Genomic DNA, 22,290 nt, shown 5'->3' with positions numbered 1-22,290 from the left:
TTTGATATCTTACTTGAAAAATTCCAGCTCAGAGAGTTACTTGGATAATTTAAAAAAGGCTGATTTTTGTTGTTACAGTCCTCATGATGAACCACAAAACTTTTGGTGGTTGTACAGGCTCATGATGCACAGTAAGGGGGAGAATGCTGCTTTATAAAGCATATAGTTATACATCAGAAATGATATTTACTATTATAGTTCAGAAACATATCCGCTTGATGCACAGTCAACATGATGTTTCTGCTTGCCAAACATTTACGATATCCACCTTCATCCTACATTGATATTTTTGATGACCATGGATTTCCTACAAAAAATAAATCTTACAGTAAATTCCTAGTATATTTAAACAGATTTAAAAAAAAAAAACATCTTTTGACCTCTTTCTACATGAGATTTTAGCATTACATTGCAGTTATCTGAACAACGAGGAATGAATAGGCCATACAATTTTATGTATATACAAAAAAAAAAAGATACGTCCTCTCACTTTCAACTGCTTTTTTTTCTTTCCTTTCCATGAATAGGCCATACAATTTTATGTATATACAAAAAAAAAAAAAGATACGTCCTCTCACTTTCAACTGCTTTTTTTCCAGCAAACATAAACAGATTCAGCTGAGTCATAAACTGAACAAATTTCACAGACATTTGATGAACAGAAATGGAATAATGAGTCCCTCAACAAAGGGGTGTCAATAAGGTTACTCATGGTTTGGCGCTGCAAGGATAAGCTGACTGTCCAGTCTCCGTGTAGCACTGTCTGAGGTATCTTACGTGATGGACATTGCAGTTTATTGCTCTGACCACATCTGCAGTCTTATGCCCCCCTTGCAGCAGGTCCATGGCATGTTCACGAAAGTGATCTGAAACCCTGGGCATCTTTCTTCTGGGGTCAGTAAAAGGATCTCTTTAGTGTCCTAAGTTATTGGAACTGTGACCTTACTTGTCTACCTCTTGTAAACTGTCAGACTGGGAAGGTTTCCAAAAGATTTTTAGAGTGTTTCTGTGGAATTTTTTGCCCATTTATCTATTAGAGCATTTGTGAGGCCAGGCACTGATGTTGGAGAAGGCTTGGCTCGCAATCTCCGTTCCAGTTCATCCCAAAGGTGTTCAATGGGATTGAGGTCAGGACTCTCTGCAGACCAGTCAAATTCTTCCACACCAAACTCATCCAACCATGTCTTTTCGGACCTTGATTTGTGCACTAGGGCATAGTCATGCTGGAATAGAAAAGGGTCTTCCCCAAACTCTTCTCACAAAGTTGGAATCAGCATTGTCCAAAATGTCTTAGTATGCTGAATTATTGAGATTTTCCTTCACTGGAAGTAAGTAACCCTTAAAAAAAAAGCCCCATACCATTATCCCTTCTCCACCAAACTTTACAGATGGCACAATGCAGTCAGGCAGGTAACATTATCATTCTAGCCCATCAGACTGCCAAACAGAGAATCGTGATTCATCACTCAACAGAACACGTCCACACTAGTCCAGTGGCGGCTTGCTTTACACCTCTCCAATTGTTGCTTGGCATTTTACTTGGTAATGTGAGGCTTGCATGCAGCTGCTCGACCATGGAAAACTCCCGCCCCACAGATTTTATTCTAATATTAATGCCAGTGGAAGTTTGGAATTTTTCAGCTATGGACTTTTACACACCGTGCGCCTCAACACTCGGTGACTCCGCTCTGTAACTTTATGTGGTCTTCCACTTTGTGGTTGAGTTGCTACTGTTCCTAAACACCTCCACTTTTCAATAATACCACTTGCAGATCACCGTGGAATATCTAGCAGGAATGAAATTTCATGAACTGTTTTATTGCAGAGGCAATAAAATTGAATTCACTGAGCTCTTCAGAATGACCCTTTTTTTCCACAAATGTTTGTAAAAGCAGGTGACAAGGGGCCTCATTTATAAAATGTTGCGCAGAAACCGTCCTAAATTTGATCTTATCATTTCTCAGATGTGCGTACGTGTGATTCATAGAATGAACGTACACAAAGAAAACAAGCGTACGCCTCTTTCAGATGTGAATCTATAAATCGCAAATGATCTTGAACTTGTGCACAGCTGAATGGTTTCAGTTCTGTGTTGTAAATGACACCTAATTAATGTCATTTACATATAAACGATCACCAGTCATCCTCCAAATCCTTTAATTTAGAATGGCGAGCTGCAAGAATAGCTTAGATTTCCAAAAACCTGCAGTAATCTGACAAGGAAAAGTGCACTAAGCACTTTTCCACATCAAAGACCGTTTTTATAAATTTGAGCGTTGGCGTGGATTTAAGCGTACGCACACTCTAAGATCAAATCTGTGCATACGCACGCTTTATAAATGAGGCCCTAGGTGTTTGATTTTATACACTCTTGGTAATGGGTCGGATTTAAAAACTTGAATTCAGAAATTAAGAGGTGTGTCCCAATACTTTTGTCCATATAGTGTATATAGATGTCACTCAAAATAGAGGTAACAGGTTTGCAATTTTAAAAACCTAAATTTAAAATTTAGACTAAAGTCAAATGTTTGTTTGTAGTTACTGAATAATTTCCCATAAATTGAAAATGTAGTTTTATTTGTGCTTACAATACCTTCCAAGTATATGATACAGAACTTCAATTTTGAAAAAAAAAAAGCTTTTTTCTGTGAGACCTTAGCATTGGCAATTTGTAGTTTCTTGACTGTAGGAGGAAGGTACTTTCCATGAATAGGTTACTAAATTAAAATTTAAAAACATAATATCACATTTTCACAGTTACAGTTAAGACCTCTGGCAGGTACAGACAATGTGTTTAAAACAAATAATCTGTACCCTATTCATGGAACATGACTAAAAGACCACAAACAAAAGGTTCAAAATGGAAATTAATTTTGTCTCTTTATGCAGTTTTTTTAAACATTAGTTAAATACATTTGAATGACATGGAATTGAGTTTATCACAGAACTGAGAATTTTTCTTACCAGTTTCTGTCTAGACATCCTACACAATCTAAACACTACAATCATCCGCTTCATCTGACAATGGCAAATAGGCACAGAAGAAAAAAAAAATATATATGTATATAATAAAGAGGAATTGATCATAAAACCATAAATCGCTCTTTCAGACCTGGAATCCTCACAAAATATTGCACAATTTGAATTAAAAAAAAAAAAAAAAATCCAGAGCCTGGAAGCCTGCCATATTGTTGCATAGCCTTTAAATGATCTTCCCCCATCCACAGTCCTATGTCATAAAACACAAGAGATTCCGTTTTTTGTTCTCTTACTTTTAGTAGTTTTTTCAAACGGTCATGAAGATCAACAAACTTGTCCTGTCGTTGGACAGCCACCGATCTTCCCAAGTCAAACACATGGAGAAACCTCTACAAAAGCAGAATATGAAAAGACAATGGACTTCTGGATCAGTGACTTTAGCTGAAGGGCGGCAATGCTGTGAATTTAACAGTCTGACATTCACTGCTTACGTATGATTTAAGTAATATCTGTTAAAAATAATGACATGTTCACTCTTGCTTCAGTTGTCATTTCTTATGACTTTTTTCTCTAATGGCTTTGAAGCCTGTGGTAAGGCTATCGACCCCAATGTACTTCCCAAAGATGGAAATACAAGGTTAATGTTCGGTTTTAGATGCATAAGGCAATAATCTATACACCCTCTCTCTCAAAGCCAGACTTGACCTGAAAAACCACAGACTGTGATGAGTTTGTGCAAAAGACGAAAACATCTGCCTAAACTAACCACAAGAACAAATGTCTCTTGATGAGGATTAGAAAATACAGAAATGACCCCATGACAGTTTTCAAAGAGGATTATGTGGAAGGAGGACTTATTCTGAGTATAATGATTCTCTGTCGTCACCTGTCCACTTCTTTGACTGACAGCCCAACCTATATACCAACATCAGAGAACTCTTACCATGAATAGCATCAAATTTAGTGGTCAAACTGCTCCGTACATATATGATAATACCATACCTGAACACAATGGCCATGAGCTAGATTTTAAATCGGGTAAGGAACATTTGGTGGCTTGCTGTAGTGAACTTTAGTAGGGACCAAAACATCATTCTAAATGAATTCTCAGCATTAATGTTATCATTAGAGGAATGGAAAGAGAGCAAAAACAATCCTCGCACAAGATGTGCAATATGCGATGTGTATTTGGATTTAAAGTAAGATTGCCGCTCACGCGGCCTGCTGATACCTGCAGCTCCATAATCAGGAGCCCCAAAAAGTACCATAACTGAACGATACATCACATTTCAAACTGAATTCTCCCTGTATTAAAAGTTTCCAATCAAAAAAAAAAAAAAAAAAAAAAAAAAAAAAAAAAAAAATCACATGTAAAGTCTCCAAATGATCACACCCTCACACATGGCATCATTTTGACAATTCAATGCGTATTTACTCTTAAGAATATGACTAGATGGCGGAAGTTCTGCTTCTGCCCTCTTCATGTTCACATCAGAGGTTTCCAGGATGTAATTACATAAAGCTCCATCACAGCTTCTCCTCTTGATGCCTTCTGGATTAATTTACAGAGAGGGGTGGCGACTGTAGAGCGTGGATTATTTTTTTCCGAATGGGGGCGACCGAGTAAGCGACTCAAGCCGGGGCGGAGTGGGAGTCCGAGCTTTCGCTTTTGTTCTTTGCCTTGTCGTCCCAGTCCGTGGCACCCTTGTGCATTTCTGCTGCTCTGCAGTCTGTGTGTGAGGTCATTGGGGAGGAAGTAGGATTCGTTTCAGATTCCATCTGCCCACCTCCACCACCAGGGGGCCCCAGACCCTGAGCGCAACCCCGGCCCTTCATGTCAACCGCAGGAGCATTGGCTGCGCTAATGTTTCCATCTTGGTTCTCTCCTGCTGTGCTCATACTGTGCAACTCTGTTACACCTGCGCCAGACGACATTGGCTGTTGGATCCCTCCCGGCTCCAAAAGAGAGTCGCCCAGGTGTGTAACGGACAGAACGTCTGGGCCTATGGCGATCTCAGCCATCCAGTCGAGGTCGGAACTGGATGAGTTGACGGGCAGACCGGGATTTACCACCAATCCGTTGTGGTTTTCAAGCTGAGGTTGGTCCTGAGCGGCTTGCCGGTCCTGGCCATTCACATTAGCAGCTGCGTTAGCCTGGCCGGCGGGCGCAGCATTGCTAGTGTTGTTGTTAAGATTGTCCTGCAATGCAGTCTGGTTTCCTTGGCCCACCTGCTGGTTCTGAAGCAGCATCTCCTGGATCCGGATCTGTTGCAGGATGGCCGGCAGCTCATAGTGGTGGAAAAAATAGATCATCGAGTGCTGTGGAAGATGAAAAAGCTCATGAGCTACAAACAAGTTCATGCAAATTCACAGATTTCCCAATTACAAAAAAAAATCTGAAATAAGATACCTGAATGAAGAGCCAGGAAGTGACCAGAGCCAAGCTGCTGTACTGGCCATTAAAGCGGTAATGATACGCATAGAAGGCAAAGTGATACAGATAAAAAAATCTGAAAAACAGCACAAGAGATACTTCAGATGAGGTTCTAAATGTTCAGCTTAAATGTGTGATATGAATAAATAGTGCTCATAAACCTCTGTTTATGCTTGGACAGTAAAGGATTAGACCCGGAAACAATATTCCTTGCATCCCGACGCTAACACCAACCTTTGTCCGCTTTCAAGCATAAAGCATTTTGTCCCAGTCTTTTTGACCAATGAATTTCTATAACTACTGAACAAGGATTTTTAAAAATAATTCTGATTTACACTGATTTGCCAAAGAATCATTTAGATCATTTTGTGGAGGGAAAAAAAGCAGCTAACTTGGCCTACTTATCAGCTGCATACCTATGATGCTGTCTAGGTAGGCAGCTCACTAAGTTTTAGAACAGAGATAATATACACCACTTTAGTTCAATTTTTAATAGGCTGATCCGAGTAGATTCAACCTACAGTCACCGTTTCCCTATTTCCGATAAACAACAAGCAACTGATCGAAAGTCATTCATTTCCAATGGTCTGGATAGTAGTACGGGAGCTATGTGGAGCATGGAGCGTACATGAATGTTGGAGATAGTGGAAAGGTGGCTTAATTTCGAAATATCTTAGTTTTCTAAACTAGGGCCCTATGATTTCTGCAATGCTGAAAACGTGGATAGAATCGCGTAATTCAGTCATAAAAATGGAATTTACTATATAATGTGAAATGGAATTTGACAATTTTTGGATTAATAAATCAAAAGAAGGGCTGTAAACTTAAATTAACGTGATTTGGACTACGGTCTGTGAATATTGAACCGCACTGTGTAAACTGTGTAAATGAATGGTGCAGTTTCGTCAACTACACATACTCAAGCACTTGTGATGCTCATGGTGTTTTCAGTGTCTGCTGTCCACTATATGAAGACTCAACATGAACTTCATCTCCAAAGTTGCTTTGAGAGTCACTTCATGAGCATTTCACCATTTAATTTCAGAAAAACTTTCATCATATCATATATACACAGAAACTCAAAGGTCTTTACGACATCCTACCAAAATGAAAGTTTGGTTTAACTAAGAAATTGCCAGAAATACACTGTTCCAAATTTTTATGCAAGTGACATTAGTACAATAAACATTCAGTTAGTTTTTCAAAGAAAGTGTTTTATTTCTCATATCTTTTTAAATAACTGGTATCAATCTCAGGTTTGTTAAATACTTTGCCAGGTCTTCTTGGGAAACCTATGGAAAACCTACTTAAAGAGGTTGTTCCACATTATGCAAGTCACAGTTCTCATGCAATATGGGGAGGAAGAAAGATCTTTCTGAAGATGAAAAGCATGAAAAGGTGTAATGTCTTGCAAAAGGCATGAAAACAATTAATTTGTGAAAAATGAATAGAGATTTTCGAACTATCAAAAGATTTGAGAGTGATTTAGCGCAAAGAAGAACTCGGTCAGACAAAGGCTTATTAAGGAAAGTTTGTGTCAAACAAATTAATTGTATTAAAAGGGCAGCTATAAAAAAAGCCACTGTTGAGCAGCAAACAGGTTATTTGAAGCTGCTGGTGCCTCTGGAATCCCAAGAAACTCTCCATGCAGGCTGGCAGTTGTGCATAAAGTATTTCAGCCACCTCTAACAAAAAGCCACAAAAAGAAACATTTACAGTAGATGTAGAAATACATTTTTAAACGGTTTTATTGCTGTGGTGTTTTTTGAAGCATAGTGCATTGTCCTGCATGAAAATCCACAGCAGAAAATGGTCAAATATAAACTCCACATATCTTGCAGAAGTCATTTTGACAGTCTCAGAGACCCTAAAGCAGTGGTCTCAAACTCAATTCCTGGAGGGCCACAGCTCTGCAGTTTTGCTCCAACCCTAATCAAACACACCTGATCCAGCTAATCAAGGTCTTCAGGATTACTAGAAACTCCCAAGCAGGTGTGAGTTAGTGCTGGTTGTAGCTAAACTGTGCAGAGCTGTGGCCCTCCAGGAATTAAGTTTGAGACCACTGCCCTAAAGGGACTTTAGCTTCTAAGCTTCATGAAGCAGTGATTTGAAATCGCCCATCACTAGATATTGCCATGAAGTCGTTATTTTGTTTTTTTGGCACACAAAAAGTATTCTCGTCGCTTCATAACATTAAGGTTGAACCACTGTAGGTCACATGAACTGTTTTAAATACGTCTTTAGTAGCTTTCTGGGCATTGAAAGTGTTAATTGTCTTGCTGGCAATGCAGGCCTCACTGAGCCATTGGATTTTATGAAAAATATCTTCATTTGTGTTCAGAAGATGAACAAAGGTCTTACGGGTGTGGAACGACAAGAGGGTGAGTATTTAATGACAGAATTTTCATTTTTGGGTGAACTAACCCTTTAAGGTGAAGAATTAAGTGTGAAACCATCAGGAATTTATCTTCCAGAATCTGGCAGTAATTTTTGGTGGATCGTTTTTTATTCCATATCTGCAAGACGGACTTTTCAGGATAGGAGATGGAATAAAAATGAACTCCCACACCTTACTGCCAGATTCTGGAAGATAAATTCTTAATAATAATTATGCACACCTGAATAAGGCGTTTTATATTTCCAGCCTTCATGAACAATTATATATCACTTATAAATGAGTAAATACAAAATTAATAATAGTTATTAAAATTGATGTGGTTTGGAATTGGTAAAACGTGCTTGGAAAAAAATATGATCAGAAAATCAACTTGCCTAATAATTCTACACACGGTGTATTTACAAATGACTCTTCATGTATTTCTAAACCCAATGCAAACATTTCTCTTTGTGGCCTTTAGTTAGAGGTGGCTGAAATGCAACTGCCTATGCAGCTTTCCTTAAGCCTTTATCTGACTGAGTTCTTCTGTGCTCTAAATCACTCACAGATCTTTTGACAGTTCGACAATCTCTATTCAGTTCTCACAAAATATTAGTTGTTTTCATGCCTTTTGCAAGACATTGCACCATTTCATGCTTTGAAAATATCAGAATCATCTTCAGAATATCATCTTCAGAAATATCTTTCTTCCTCCCCACATTGCATAAAATCTGTGACTTGCTTAATAATGTGGAACAACCTCAAAGTAGGTTTTCCATTTAACTAAGAAGACCTGGCAAACTATTTAATAAACAGATTGATACCAGTTATCTAAAAAGATATGAAAAATAAACACTTTCTTTTAAAAACTAAAATCTGAATGTTTATTGTACTGAAATCCTACTGATGTGTCACTTGCATAATAATTTGGAACACAGTGTATATTTCTATTGTACAGTAGAATGTACCTCTCAAAGTAATTATAAAATACAATTCTGAAGACTTAAGAATAACCACACAATTTTTCTTCCACGTTTTAATTTTAACAGTTATTAACAGTTAAGTTAATTTTAACACTGTTGTGCAACATTTTGTTTGCCAAAAAGGTGTTGTTGAATTTTCATCTGATAACATTAAAAATTTATTTAATCTTTTTAAAAATGTGTTATGCCTTCATGGAGAAAAAAAAAATGGAATCCAGAAAAATTGTATAAAAGTGTCTGCCAAAGTCATAAATGTAAATGCAAAATGAAAGTAAAACAGCAGAAGTGTCTGAGACATTGGCATTTACCTGTGTTGATGAGGTAACATACCTAAGCCAGTGGCGCTTGCTTGTATTGGTGTGACAGCAGATGGCATCATATTGGTCCGCTAACCAAACAATGAGGATGATGTAGAAGGCAGTGGTTGTGTCATTGAAAAACTCAGACATGATGGCCTCCATCCCTGCAGATAGGATCAAATAGAGGCATTTGCAGTCAAACAACCTTCATAAAATGTTTTAATAAGAAATTTTCATGTGATATATAAAGTCAATAAATTAACAGATCAGGCATCAAGTTGATAGGAGACACAAACAGATATGAGAACATCTCTTCAAAACCCCAGAAGTGATCTCTACCTACCCACAAGTGCTAGGATGACAGTGAGAAGAGGGGCGGCAGGGAAAGCAATGGTCATATTCATCTCCAACATCTGGAGAAGATCCACTGAGAAAGAGGAAATCAGAGAGATAGACTTTTTTAAAATGTTGGCTTTTTTACCGTGTTATGAATTTGATCTTGGAACATGATCATAGATGCTGATGCAGTGGTGAGGAATTGAGAGGCTGATTGGAGCCTACCTATAAAGACAAAAATCTGGTGGTGTGAGTACCGCAGCAACATGGAAACGGACAGAGTCTGAAAGAGAAAAAATAAATAAATAAAATAAAAAACTTGTGTTGGAATTTTCCATTTGATTCACTGTTGTAATAACATTTTCAAGACTCATCTCTCTATGGTCCAAGTGACTCAAAAGAATAGTTCACCCAAAAATTCAGTTCTGTCATCATTTACTCAGCCATATGACTTTCTTCATTTAAAGAATCCCAAAAAGAATATAATGATCACTTTTTTAATATTATGAAAGTGAATCATAACCAAGGGCTATCAAGCTCCAAAAAAAGACAAATAAAAAGCATAAAAAAAAAAAAAAGTCATGTTAAATGTTGTCCATGTGACTTATGCAACACATTATGAATCATTCTTTTGAGTCATCGTTTGAATCACTTCATCCAGTTCACCAAACAGACTACTGATTATGTCACAAATGTTAACACCTTGCTGGTGGGGAAGATTATTAGTGAATAATGACTTAAAATTCAGTCAGTTTCTCACTTAAAACAATCATATAACAGAAGATTGGTGACCATTCACTGTACCGGTAATTGAGTGGAAAACAATAACTAGAACTTTGTTAAAGTTTGTCCTAATATTCCACTTACAAAAAGTCATGGGAATGAATAAATTCATTTTTTGGTGGACTAATTACCTAAATGCTCAAACTGAACTGATGTGATGACATCACACCTACAATCCAATCACTAATAAGCACTCTGTAGTGCAGGGGCAGTAGAGTAAAAGTACTCACAAAGATAACCATGATTACAAAGGCTGCCAGGTAGGAGGTACGAGCCATCCACATACTGACAAAACGGTAGTGTTCTCCAGAGACCACGTTCCTCAAGAACCCTAAAAACAAACAAATCACATTCTCATGTCGTAGTTGTGCCATAATCAAAAAACTGTTTTTGAGAGAGAACTTTTAATTTACCCTTGTTTTCCTCATTCTCTGCTAAAGCCTTCACACTGGACATCAGGATATCATCATAACCCAGGCATTCGTCCAGGAGGAAGCGACTGAAACCATCTCCAAAGCACTGATCCTTCATGGGGTCTGCAGACAGAGAGAGATTCTGGTTACTACACAGCAGTACTAATTAACACTTTATGTGTGTTTTTTTTTTTTTTTTTTTTTTTTTTTTTAAAAGGTATGAAATACAGGGGTTGGACAATGAAACAAACACTGGCGAATACAGTGTTGTCGGTTTCACGACTATATATGCTCAGGTGGCCAATCTTCACTGATTTACATTCCATCAGTAAATGCAGAGTTTGAAGGTTGAATTAGCAGAGCAATTGCACAGCTGTACATATTGCAATTCACACAACATAAATGGGAGACACATCAGTTAAGAGGACAAATTGTTGGTGCGTGTCTTGTTGGCTCATCTGTGACCAGGACAGCAAGTCTTTGTGGTGTATCAAGGTAATGTCAGCATACCACCACGTAGGATGAACCACATCCAACAGGAGTAACTGTTGATGCAAGAGGAAGCTGTCTGAAAGGAATGTCTAGATACTAACCTACATTGTATCAAAAAAAAAAAAAAAAAAAAAAAAAACTAAAAAACACAGCTGCCCGACTCACTGCATAATTAAATACTCACCTCAACTCTCCTGCTTCCACCAAAACTGTTCGTCAGGAGCTCCACAGAGTCAATGTTCATGGTCGGACTGCTACAGCCAAACCTTTGGTCACTCGTGCCAATGCCAAATGTCGGTTTCATTGGTGCCATTCCCAAGACAAACTGATGCTGTATTGGCCACAAAAGGAGGGCCTACACCATACCAATAAATTATTGTGGTCTAAAACCAGGTGTTTCAGTTTCATTGTCCAACCGCCCTGTATGTTCAGTTGAACAGTTCACCAAAAAGTACAATTGTAATATTACTTATACAGTATCTCACACAAGTGAGTACACCCCTCCCATTTTTGTAAATATTTTATTATATCTTTTCTTGTGACAACACTTTAGAAATTACACTTTGCTACAATGTAACTACAACTGTAGTGAGCTTGTATAAGAGTGTAAATTTGCTGTCCCCTCAAAATAACTCAACACACAGCCATTAATGTGTAAACCGCTGGCCACAAAAGTGAGTACACCCCTAAGTAAAAATGTCCAAATTGGGCCCAATTAGCCATTTTCTCTCCCCGGTGTCATGGGACCCGTTAGTGTTACAAGGTCTCAGGTGTGAATGGGGAGTAGGTATGTTAAATTTGGTGTTATCGCCCTCACTCTCTCATACTGGTCACTGGAAGTTCAACATGGCACCTCATGGCAAAGAACTCTCTGAGGATCTGAAAAAAAGAATTGTTGCTCTACATAAAGATGGCATAGGCTATAAGAAGATTGCCAAGACCCTGAAACTGAGCTGCAGCACGGTGGCCAAGACCATACAGCGGTTTAATAGGACAGGTTCCACTCAGAACAAGCCTCACCATGGTCGACCAAAGAAGTTGAGTGCACGTGCTCAGCGTCATATCCAGAGGTTGTGTTTGGGAAATAGACGTATAAGTGCTGCAGAGGTTGAAGGGGTGGGGGGTCAGCCTGTCAGTTCTCAGACCATATGCCGCACACTGCATCAAATTGGGCTGCAAGACTGTCGTCCCAGAAGGAAGCCACTTCTAAAGATGATGCACAAGAAAGCCCACAAACAGTTTGCTGAAGACAAGCAGACTAAGGACACGGATTACTGGAACCATGTCCTGTGGTCTGATGAGACCAAGATAAACTTATTTGGTTCAGATGGTGTCAAGCGTGTGTGGCGGCAACCAGGTGAGGAGTAGAAAGACAAGTGTGTCTTGCCTACAGTCAAGCATGGTGGTGGGAGTGTCATGGTCTGGGGCTGCATGAGTGCTGCCGGCACTGGGGAGCTACAGTTCATTGAGGGAACCATGAATGCCGGAGACTGGGCTGCAGGGCAGTATTCCAACATGATAACGACCTCAAACACACCTTCAAGACAACCACTGCCTTGCTAAAGAAACTGTGGGTACCTAAAGCCTACTAAGCATCTGTGGGGCATCCTCAAATGGAAGGTGGAGGAGCGCAAGGTCTCTAACATCCACCAGCTCCATGATGTCGTCGTGGAGGAGTGGAAGAGGACTCCAGTGGCAACCTGTGAAGCTCTGGTGAACTCCATGCCCAAGAGGGTTAAGGCAGTGCTGGAAAAATGGTGGCCACACAAATATTGACACAAATATTGACACTTTGGGCCCAATTTGGACATTTTCACTTAGGGGTGTACTCACTTTTGTGGCCAGCGGTTTAGACATTAATGGCTGTATGTTGAGTTATTTTGAGGGGACAGCAAATTTACACTGTTATACAAGCTGTACACTCAATACTTTACATTGTAGCAAAGTGTCATTTCTTCAGTGTTGTCACATGAAAAGATATAATAAAATATTTACAAAAATGTGAGGGGTGTACTCACTTCTGTGAGAAACTGTATATACAATTGTAGTATTTTTTTACTCTCATATCACTCAAAACCTTTATGACCTTTCCAAGAATCACAAAAGGTGACTTTCTGAAGAATATTCTTCAACCCTTTTTAATATTATGAAATTGAATGAGGACTGGGGGTGTTAAAGGGATAGTCCACCAAAAAAAAAAATTCAAATTCTTTCATCATTTACTTGCCCTTATGTTGTTCCAGTCCACACAATGAAAGTCAAAGGACACAAGCTGTTTGGTTACCAACATTCTTCAAAATATCTTCTTTTGTGTTTCGCAAAAGAAAACAAGGTCACGCAGGTTTGGAACAACATGAGTCTGAGTAACTGATGACAGAAACTTCTTTTATGAGACTTTAAAGGGATAGTCCACCCAAAAGTGGACTATATGACTTAAATTTTGACTCCATATGACTTAAATTTTGGTCTGCTCATTACACAAATCAAAGTCATACGTGAGTGAAACAGCATGAAGGTCAGTAAACAATAGCTGCGTTTCCACTGTCGGGCCAAAAGCGAGCGTGCTGGTGCGTGCCGGGACCAGAGGTGTTACCACTGTCACTTCCGTGGCTTGATCGTGCCTCGGTGGGGCTTCATCACGGCCAACGGCCAGGGTTTTTTGGCCCACCGAATACCATCCAAAGCGGGCCAACAGGGGCTTGAGGAGTGGTTATAAACAGAGGAGTTTGAGAGTCAACACTGCTGCTCGTTTCCCATGTTTTCATATAAGGCTAACAGCTAACCTCAACATTAAAGACATTTAAAACGATTTTCAGCTCAAAACTCACTTTCAGACACCAGCAAGTGCGTGAAGTAACTTCCGTTTGCAGTCCGATGGGGATTCTGATCACAGTATGTGGCAGAAATGTATTTATATGATTATAATCATGTATGTTTCAAAAAAATTTTTTTTGAAAATTAATTGAACTGCTCGTTCTTTCTAAAGAAATGTGACGCAAAATATGATATTGCAATAGTATTTTTCTAAATGTGTAATCGTTTGGAGTTGTTTTGTGGATTGCTGTGATCACAAACGGAAGCAGGCACGACTGATTAAGTATTCTCTCTCTTTTTATGTGATATAATAATATATTCAGTTTGATTCAGAATGTTTGATGTGAACTCCAGATCTAATTAGTTTTCAGTCTGCTAGCTTCCCCGTGCTGGTGAAATGGTGTGGTTGTGTGACGTTGTTCTATGGAGGGGGTGCTAAGGGCGGGTTTTAGTCTGACAATCTAAACGCAGCTTGATTTTGGCCTCGCTGCTTGAGGTCTGAGGCTACTGGCCCCGCCGGGCACACTGTTAGCGCTGGCTCGCGCTGGCCCGACAGTGGAGAAGTGGCTAATTACAATTCAAATTTTTGGGTGAACAATGCAGGTTTTCTGTTGATGTCCTGGAGAGTGTGATGTACTCACCCAGGGTCACCACCATAACAGGGATGTTGAGTCGCTGACGTGTGGCCTGGGACAGCCGAAGGAAACCGTATTCCAGAGAATATTCGACAATATACTCTTCTTGGGGCCACACTGCACAAAAACAAACACAAACACTGATAAATGCTGACGTAAAATGCTGATTCGTTTCACTGAATTCAGAAATTCTTCCATTAATCTAAAAATCTGTGACTTCACACAAATGGTAGAAAATTATAGTTACTGTATTAAAAAACAAAACAAACAAAAAAAACAAAAACACTCTGATTATGTTGTCATCAATCTTTTGTGGTTACAGTTGTCATCAATCTTTTTGTGGGGACACCTACTATTCAACAATGATAGATAGATGGGGTCCTCCGGATGATGCATTATGTTTACTGTTATCACCTTGTCAAATCATAATAAAAGAGCCATGTTTGCAGTTGTGTCACCCTGACATTTGAGAATATACAAACTGCTGGACAAAAGTTTTTCCATTATCTCAACAGTTTTAAAACTACTTATATTTATAAAAAGTGTATATATGAAAGGTTTCAAACCTAAAATGATGCTACAGTATTTAGTTTTTAATTTTTTTTTTTATTAAGACACCATTTTTAAATAGTTTTCTTGTTCATTTGTTCAGACAGTTGCACCACCTGACATTTTGGGGATTTAAGATAACAAAACATAATATAATATGTATTATTTAAATGTACTAAAAATGAATTCAAAATAAATAGGTTTTATAGAATAAAGTGATATGTCATTAATTTACAAATTATTTTAAACGGAAATAATGCACTTGGACATAAAAATTATGCACATCAAGTCATTGACCCATAGATAAATATGACTTGACTACAGAAAAATATTTAATATGTAAAATACAAATGCTTGTTATGTCCTTTTAAAATATCTCCCTTTTATTTTAACTTCCTTTTGGGTGTTTTAAGCTTTAATTTAGAGGTCTAACACCCTTGCAAATTACATCCTGCTCATCTTACACATTGAAATGAACTAATTTAAATCCAGATATTCAAATGGAAACAGCGTAATCTGGATCTGAACTGTAACGAATTACAGTATTAGGGACAATCCGATATTATATCTTACTACAGTCCATGGTGATCGTTTCTGAAGCCATGGGACTCAGCACACAGGGCCTTAGAAAAGGGTAAGGTAATAAAGGAATGTGGGAACAGAAAGGAAATCTGACCAGGGGAAGTGAGGGCTGCAGTGGATGGAGGGAGGAGAGGGAAGGAATTCACACAGGAGGAAGAGGAGAAGGACCAGATGGCTACAGAGTGGAGCGTATTTGAGATGTTTACCTGCTCGAGTTAGCATCTCAATCTCGGAGACAGTCTCCCTCAGCGGCTGCATACCTTTAGAGGGGGCCTGGCTGAAGGACAGATCCTGGGATTCATTCAGGCTGGAGCCAGGAACACCGCCGCTCATCGACGGATTCAGTCGCGGCTCGATGTCCAGCTCAAACTGCGTGTGTGTGAGAGTTAGAGAGAGAGAGAGAGAGAGAGAGAGAGAGAGAGAGAGAAAGACTGTCAGAAAGATCTGGAGAAGGGTTTTTAATGAAATAATTCACAAAAAAAAAAAAAAAAAAAAATATACTAATCTATCATTATTTACAGGAGCACCCATATTTTTTTCCCCAAAGAATATTCATGCAATTAAAACTTGTGTAAGGACCAGACTGAAATTGTGTGGTTAATATTATATATAATAAATTATATTATATAGACTCTATAATATTATATAAAAAACAATTTTCTATTTTTGAGTGAATTATCCTGTTAATGCTTGGCCCTTAATCTTCGTTTTCCTGTTACTGGGTAATAAACTCACCTGTACTGTGCTGTTGTCAAACATCTCCATGGTCATCTCTTCCTCCTCTTCAGCATCTGCCGGCACCATTGGCTGTCTGGTTTCACTTCCATCCTCTTCTGATTCCTTCACGAGCCCCTGGATTCCCTCCGTCTCGTAGAACTGAAGAAAGATGGGTGCACGGCTGGAGTTGCGCTGGATCTCCACACGCAGGATGCCATCACGGGGCCATTTCTCCCGCACATGCTCTAGGCAGTTGATTGGAGAGCGTGAGAAGGCAATGTGGATGTAGGCCAGGATGAAGAGCATAAACAATGCCTGCCAATCAAATAAAATTAAAGTCAATAAAAACAAAAATGTGCAAACAAACCACAGTTTAGGCAACAAAGCATTAAACATAGCACTTCTACAACAAGGATGGCATGATACGATATATATAAAAAACAACAACAACAACAACAACAAAAACGCTCCTTTCATATTCACAAGTCAAAGTTCTGATTAGTCTGGAACTTCAGATAACCTGAAATTGAGATCATTTACTATAAGAATATCCTGTAAGTTTCAGAACAAAAAACTTCCTCATTGGTGCAAAAACAGCTTTTATTGAAACCAAGCTCAGAAAACGACTCATTTCAGATTTTGTCACATTACTACGTCATAGTGTGACGAAAGACCGCCTCTGCAGAAGTTTGTTAATGGCTACTTCTACATCATTGCCTCTTTAGCCCCGCCTACCGATCTGAGCATGTCATGTAGTAGTAAATACGAGACAGACACAAACACAGTTGTGGAAAAACAGTCTTTGCATTGCAATCCTTGTGATTCTAACATTAAGAAAGCATGGATTAACTTTATTTTAACAAAGTTCCAGTCAGATCGCGTCAGTAAGACACTGTTCATTTGTTCGCTTCATTTTACTGCGAATTCATTTTTAAACACGGCAACAGTTCGACACAGGCTTTTCAGAGATACTGAAAATAAAAGATGATGCAGTGACGACTACATTGGATCGACAGTAATGTCGCAATACATAAGTGTGCGTAACAGTGTTTTTACCATGATATTTTATGATTGGATATGTACTAAGTAGAGCTGCATGATTCTGGATAAATCTCTTGAATGAATGAATGATTCAATGACAAATACATTTTTTTAACAGTCACTTGTGGTGACTGTTCGAAAAAGAGGGTCTAAAATTTCTTCTAAATTAGAATGTTTTTATGTAAAAATCTTGATAACATTATAAGTGGACCTCAGAGAACAATTTCATGGGTTCATGACCCCTTTAAATAATTTCATCAGACATTTCTCATGCTTACATTATTTTTGTTTGTCAAGCACTATTGGGTTTTGTTGTCAAATAAGATAAATACAATTTATGAACATTCTTGTTGGATAATGGCAACTTTTCTCTATTTGTCAGGCAAAAAATGAATAAATAAATAAATAAATAAAAATCCCACACAACTAATGTACAGTAATTGCTTCAGCTTTTTTTAATTTTTTTTAGCAAGATTATTAACCGCAACAATATTTTTGTGGTGGCGAAACAATGTAATCGGTACAATCATTATTTCAAGCGTCAAGTTCCTTTCAAAAGGTGTCTGCCCTATTTTATCATAGACATAGTGTATTTATATGCAAACTGTAAACTTTTATCCCAGTACTTCTGTGATAATTTGAATACTGAATGTGTGGTTGACAAGACTGTTTGTGAAGCTCTTTCATACATGATAACTGCTCTTTCTGGCTCAGTGGCAGCACCAACACAGACTAGAACGTTCCAGTATGATTTTTGTCAATGGTTTAATAGACACAGGCAAATCGTTATAATTTAGAAAAGAGATCGTGCAGGTGTTTGAATTGCTAGTACAGAGCTCTAGTACAGAGTATTTATACTGTAGCGCCGCAGTCAAACTGAATAGTTGCGATTTGCTGTTCTTTCCTTTGATTCAGCATTTATGGGGTTAATGTGTTGGATTATCGGACACGGAAGAGAGCAGTGAGCAACATCTTCTGTTTTGTCATCAGTAAGTTTTAAAAGCATCATGCCTATTAAAACAAAGTGTTCGAAAAAGAGGGTCTAAAATTTCTTCTAAATTAGAATGTTTTTATGTAAAAATCTTGATAACATTATAAGTGGACCTCAGAGAACATAATTTTTTTAATGGGTTCATGACCCCTTTAAATAATTTCATCATAGACATTTCTCATGCTTACATTATTTTTGTTTGTCAAACACTATTGGGTTTTTTTGTCAAATAAGATAAAATTTATGAACATTCTTGTTGGATAATGGCAACTTTCCCTATTTGTCAGGCAAAAAATGAATAAAATAAATAAATAAAAATCCCACACAACTTATGTACAGTAATTGCTTCACAGCTTTTTTTTTTTTTTTTTTTTTTTTTTATTAGCAAGATTATTAACCGCAACAATATTTTTGTGGTTAGCTAAAAGACGTGGGTGCCTCACTAACTTAACCGGTAATTCTTGAAGCAGATCTACATGTCAAAAACATTCCATATACCATCATTCCTGTGTGGTTTTGAAGTTTATGATTGAGTAATGAGAGGCTACGGCAGTCTACTGCTGGAGATTTTCAAGATGATTAGGTAAACGCTTGAATTTTAAATATGCTGCTCTACAGTTCAGGCTTATTAATCATCCAATATCGGTCTGTTTTAAGATTATCGGCATTGGCTGATAACCATGACGCCTGACCAACTAACCTTGTCGTGACACCTTGTGTCAGTTCCAAAGTCTGATGACAGCCTTGTCAATAGATATTAAACATTTTGTGAAGTTAAAATAATTTGAGTACATTTTTTATATTCTTATATTTGCACAACTGTTTAAAAGTTTGTAGTCAGTAATTTTTCAGTATTATTTTTTTATAAATTAAAAAGTTTAAATATATATATATATATATATATATATATATATATATATATATATATATATAATTATTATTATTATATATTATATGTTACAGTACAATTTAAAATATATTCAAATAGAAAGAAAAGGTATTTTAATTTGTAATAAAATGTCAATCTAACTTTTGCAATAATATTTTAGAATATTACTGTTTTACTGCATTTTTGATTAAATGTAGCCTGGGTGAGCATAAGATAACATAACATTTAAAAAAAAAAAAAAATGTACCGACCACAAACTTTTGAACCTTAATGTATATAGTATACATTTATTTATTTATTTTTGGTATGCATACAGTAAACATGAAACAGAATAAATATGCCATATTATGAATGTAAAATAGGTTATTCATTTCCAAATAATACAGAACAAAAAAAGAACGAAAAGGCAAAGGTGAACAGTCTCTGTGAAGTTATTTCAAAGATTATAATATATGAATTTTTTTTTTTTTTTTTTTGGTAAAACATCTACGGAAAGTAAATAGTGTCCATTTTGATTTAATGTCAACTTCAACGTTCATTGCATATATGATATCGGTAACACTTTACAATAAGGTTCATTAGTTAAACATTTGTTAATGTATTAACTAACATGAACTAACCATGAGCAATACATTTGTTACTGTATTTACTAATATTCATTAACTTTAGTTAATGAAAATACAGTTGTTCATTGTTTGTTCATGTTAGTTTACAGTGCATTAACGTTAACAAGATTTTAATAATGTATTAGTAAGTGTTGAAATTAACATTAACAAAGATTAATAAATGCTGTATAAGTGTAGTTCATTATTAGTTCATGTTAACTAATGTAGTTAACTAATATTAACTAATGAACCTTATTGTAAAGTGTTACCATGATATCTGTAGTTGCCAGGTAAGACCTAAAGCCATGGGTTAGTTGCCAAATAAATGATGCTGATGTTCAGCATCCACCCTGATGTTTAGTTAGTTTGGCACTGCATCCTAACAGGTGAGAACAGATAAGCATCAATCTGAGTGTTTAGGGCTTCTGGAAATTATCAACGGATTTAACACACACACACACAAAAAAAGTCGAATCTCACCTTTAACAAGACTAAGAACTCGAATATTCGTCTGAAGGATGGTGGGAAGAGTCTGGCATATGTGACTGCCATCTTAAAGAATAAGGCGTGGAAGAGTCTGTCTCTCACGTTGATCAAGGGATTCTGATTCATCGCGGGGTTCCGGATCCGGTTCGGCCCACCGTTATTGTTGTTGTTCAGAGGAACGTTGTTGTTGTTCAGATTGCCCTGGTTGTCGGACATGGTGGTCGTTGTTCAGTAACTTGTTAAGGAGAAAGACCAACTGAGGTCAGACAGACAGCAATGTGCGTAGATCCAGTTGAGCAGGCCAGCCACACAACATCAGCACACACTAATGATGGTCCTGGGTCACCAAAACTGGACTGACCTTCAGATATCACCACAAAACGCCCAAACAGATTCTGAATTTTTAAGGGTGTTAGTGGGCAAGGCTGCTTGCACTCCTACCATGTCATCATAACCTCGCGACCTATAAAACTACTAAAGCTTCAGAGCCTTTGACACACCTGCTGATCATGTAGCTTATATACCGTGAGATCAGATGGACATGTTAAATTGTATTTTAGGCTCAATTTGTCCTGCAGTTGTGGCCCAGGCCTCCTGCATCCACTGTCACCCTAACTAAAATAGCTAAACTCGCTAACTCACACCGGCTAAATTAATCATATTTACTCGGGTTTGGAAGTGAAATCTGTCCCAGATTGTGCACCTGAGTGTTTAAAAGCAAAGAAAACTGGAATACCACATACAACACGTCTGCTAATAGTGGTAAGCTAACAAATTAGCCGAGCTTCCTCTGAAGAACCCGTATGTTCGGTTTACTTTTTAACAAACCCCTCCTTATATAACGCTGACACTCTTAAGTTAAATAAGGCCTCAGATACTTGATGATATCCCGCCAGAACTATCCGATGGTACCGCAACCTGTCTTACAGACCATCTGTTTACTCAACCATTTTCTGGAGCGTAGCGGACTTGGGAGCAGCAGCCAAGAAGCTTTTAATGAAGGGAGCGTTTCTACCCTGGTCTCGCTTCCGCGTTTAGTCACGCGATATCGAGTCACGTGATTTTTGAACAAGCAAAAATCAAAATGAACGTTATTTATTATGTACATTGAACTTTAATAATATATTTCTATTTTTCTGTAATTTATAATTTCACTAAATCGCAGTAATATATTTCAGTTTGTTTCAGTACAAATGTTAAATAGTTTAACATTTATACATAGTCTACTGAATATTTACTGTAGTTTGGAAGGAAACAAGTTAATACTTTTAATTAACTGACCTTTAAAGTCGGCATGAAACAGAAGCTGCTATAGTCGTTTCTTCACTATTGTGACGTATAGTGAAATGGCTTATTAAACAAGAAAAATATGTAGGACAGGACATGATTTTGTCCTTTGGGAAGTGATTGGATCATTGGATTATTGTCGTTTACTACAGTTGCGATCACATGTGAGTGACAAGTTGTCCCGCCCTCGCGCCGGGAACACGTCGTCAAAGATGTTGTTGCAAGAGGGAGGGGAAGATATTTTGATTAAAGATTACAAGGGGCACATTAATTAAAATAAAAATATTTGCACGGATAAATCATTTATAATAAATACTGCAATATTCCATTAAAAAAATAAGAATTGACTTTCTAACTCAAATGGTTTACCTTACTCGAAGTGTAAATGAATCACGTTATTATTGGAGAGTGGAAAGGCTAGTCAGTACAGCAGCTAAGGAGCATTTCATTCAGTTGAAGTACCACTTGTAACATTAAACCTGTACAGTATATAGCGCCTAGTTGTGGTGGGATGACCACAGGTAAAAACGCACAAAAATATGCAGATTTTACAATGGCAGAAATAAAGACACTTTAATTTAAGAATGACATCGAAAAT

The 22,290-nt window shown here is 37.6% G+C and overlaps 1 protein-coding gene across 2 annotated transcripts; it reads right to left on the bottom strand.

Annotated features, from left to right (window-relative positions):
- Positions 1-2,854: 2,854 nt before the first annotated feature.
- Positions 2,855-21,427, bottom strand: tmem259 (transmembrane protein 259). 2 transcript variants are annotated; one of them, XM_051912944.1, is made up of 11 exons: positions 20,400-21,427; positions 16,412-16,708; positions 15,937-16,045; positions 14,552-14,662; positions 10,605-10,727; positions 10,422-10,522; positions 9,634-9,691; positions 9,416-9,499; positions 9,104-9,236; positions 5,390-5,489; positions 2,855-5,298 (listed from the first exon to the last, which is right to left on the bottom strand). In XM_051912944.1, the coding sequence occupies exons 1-11, from the start codon at positions 20,619-20,621 to the stop codon at positions 4,612-4,614; spliced, it is 2,025 nt and encodes a 674-aa protein (XP_051768904.1). In that variant the 5' UTR covers positions 20,622-21,427; the 3' UTR covers positions 2,855-4,611. The 2 variants fall into 2 exon arrangements, with proteins under 2 accessions (XP_051768904.1, XP_051768903.1); XM_051912943.1 differs by having other exon boundaries at positions 15,883-16,045; positions 20,400-21,426.
- Between the last annotated feature and the right edge of the window lie 863 nt (positions 21,428-22,290).

The sequence above is a fragment of the Ctenopharyngodon idella genome, chromosome 11, assembly GCF_019924925.1.
Source record: "Ctenopharyngodon idella isolate HZGC_01 chromosome 11, HZGC01, whole genome shotgun sequence".
In the NCBI taxonomy this organism is placed as follows: domain Eukaryota; kingdom Metazoa; phylum Chordata; class Actinopteri; order Cypriniformes; family Xenocyprididae; genus Ctenopharyngodon; species Ctenopharyngodon idella.
Note: the sequence above shows the minus strand (reverse complement) of the source record. Positions and strands in the feature narration are given on the sequence as shown.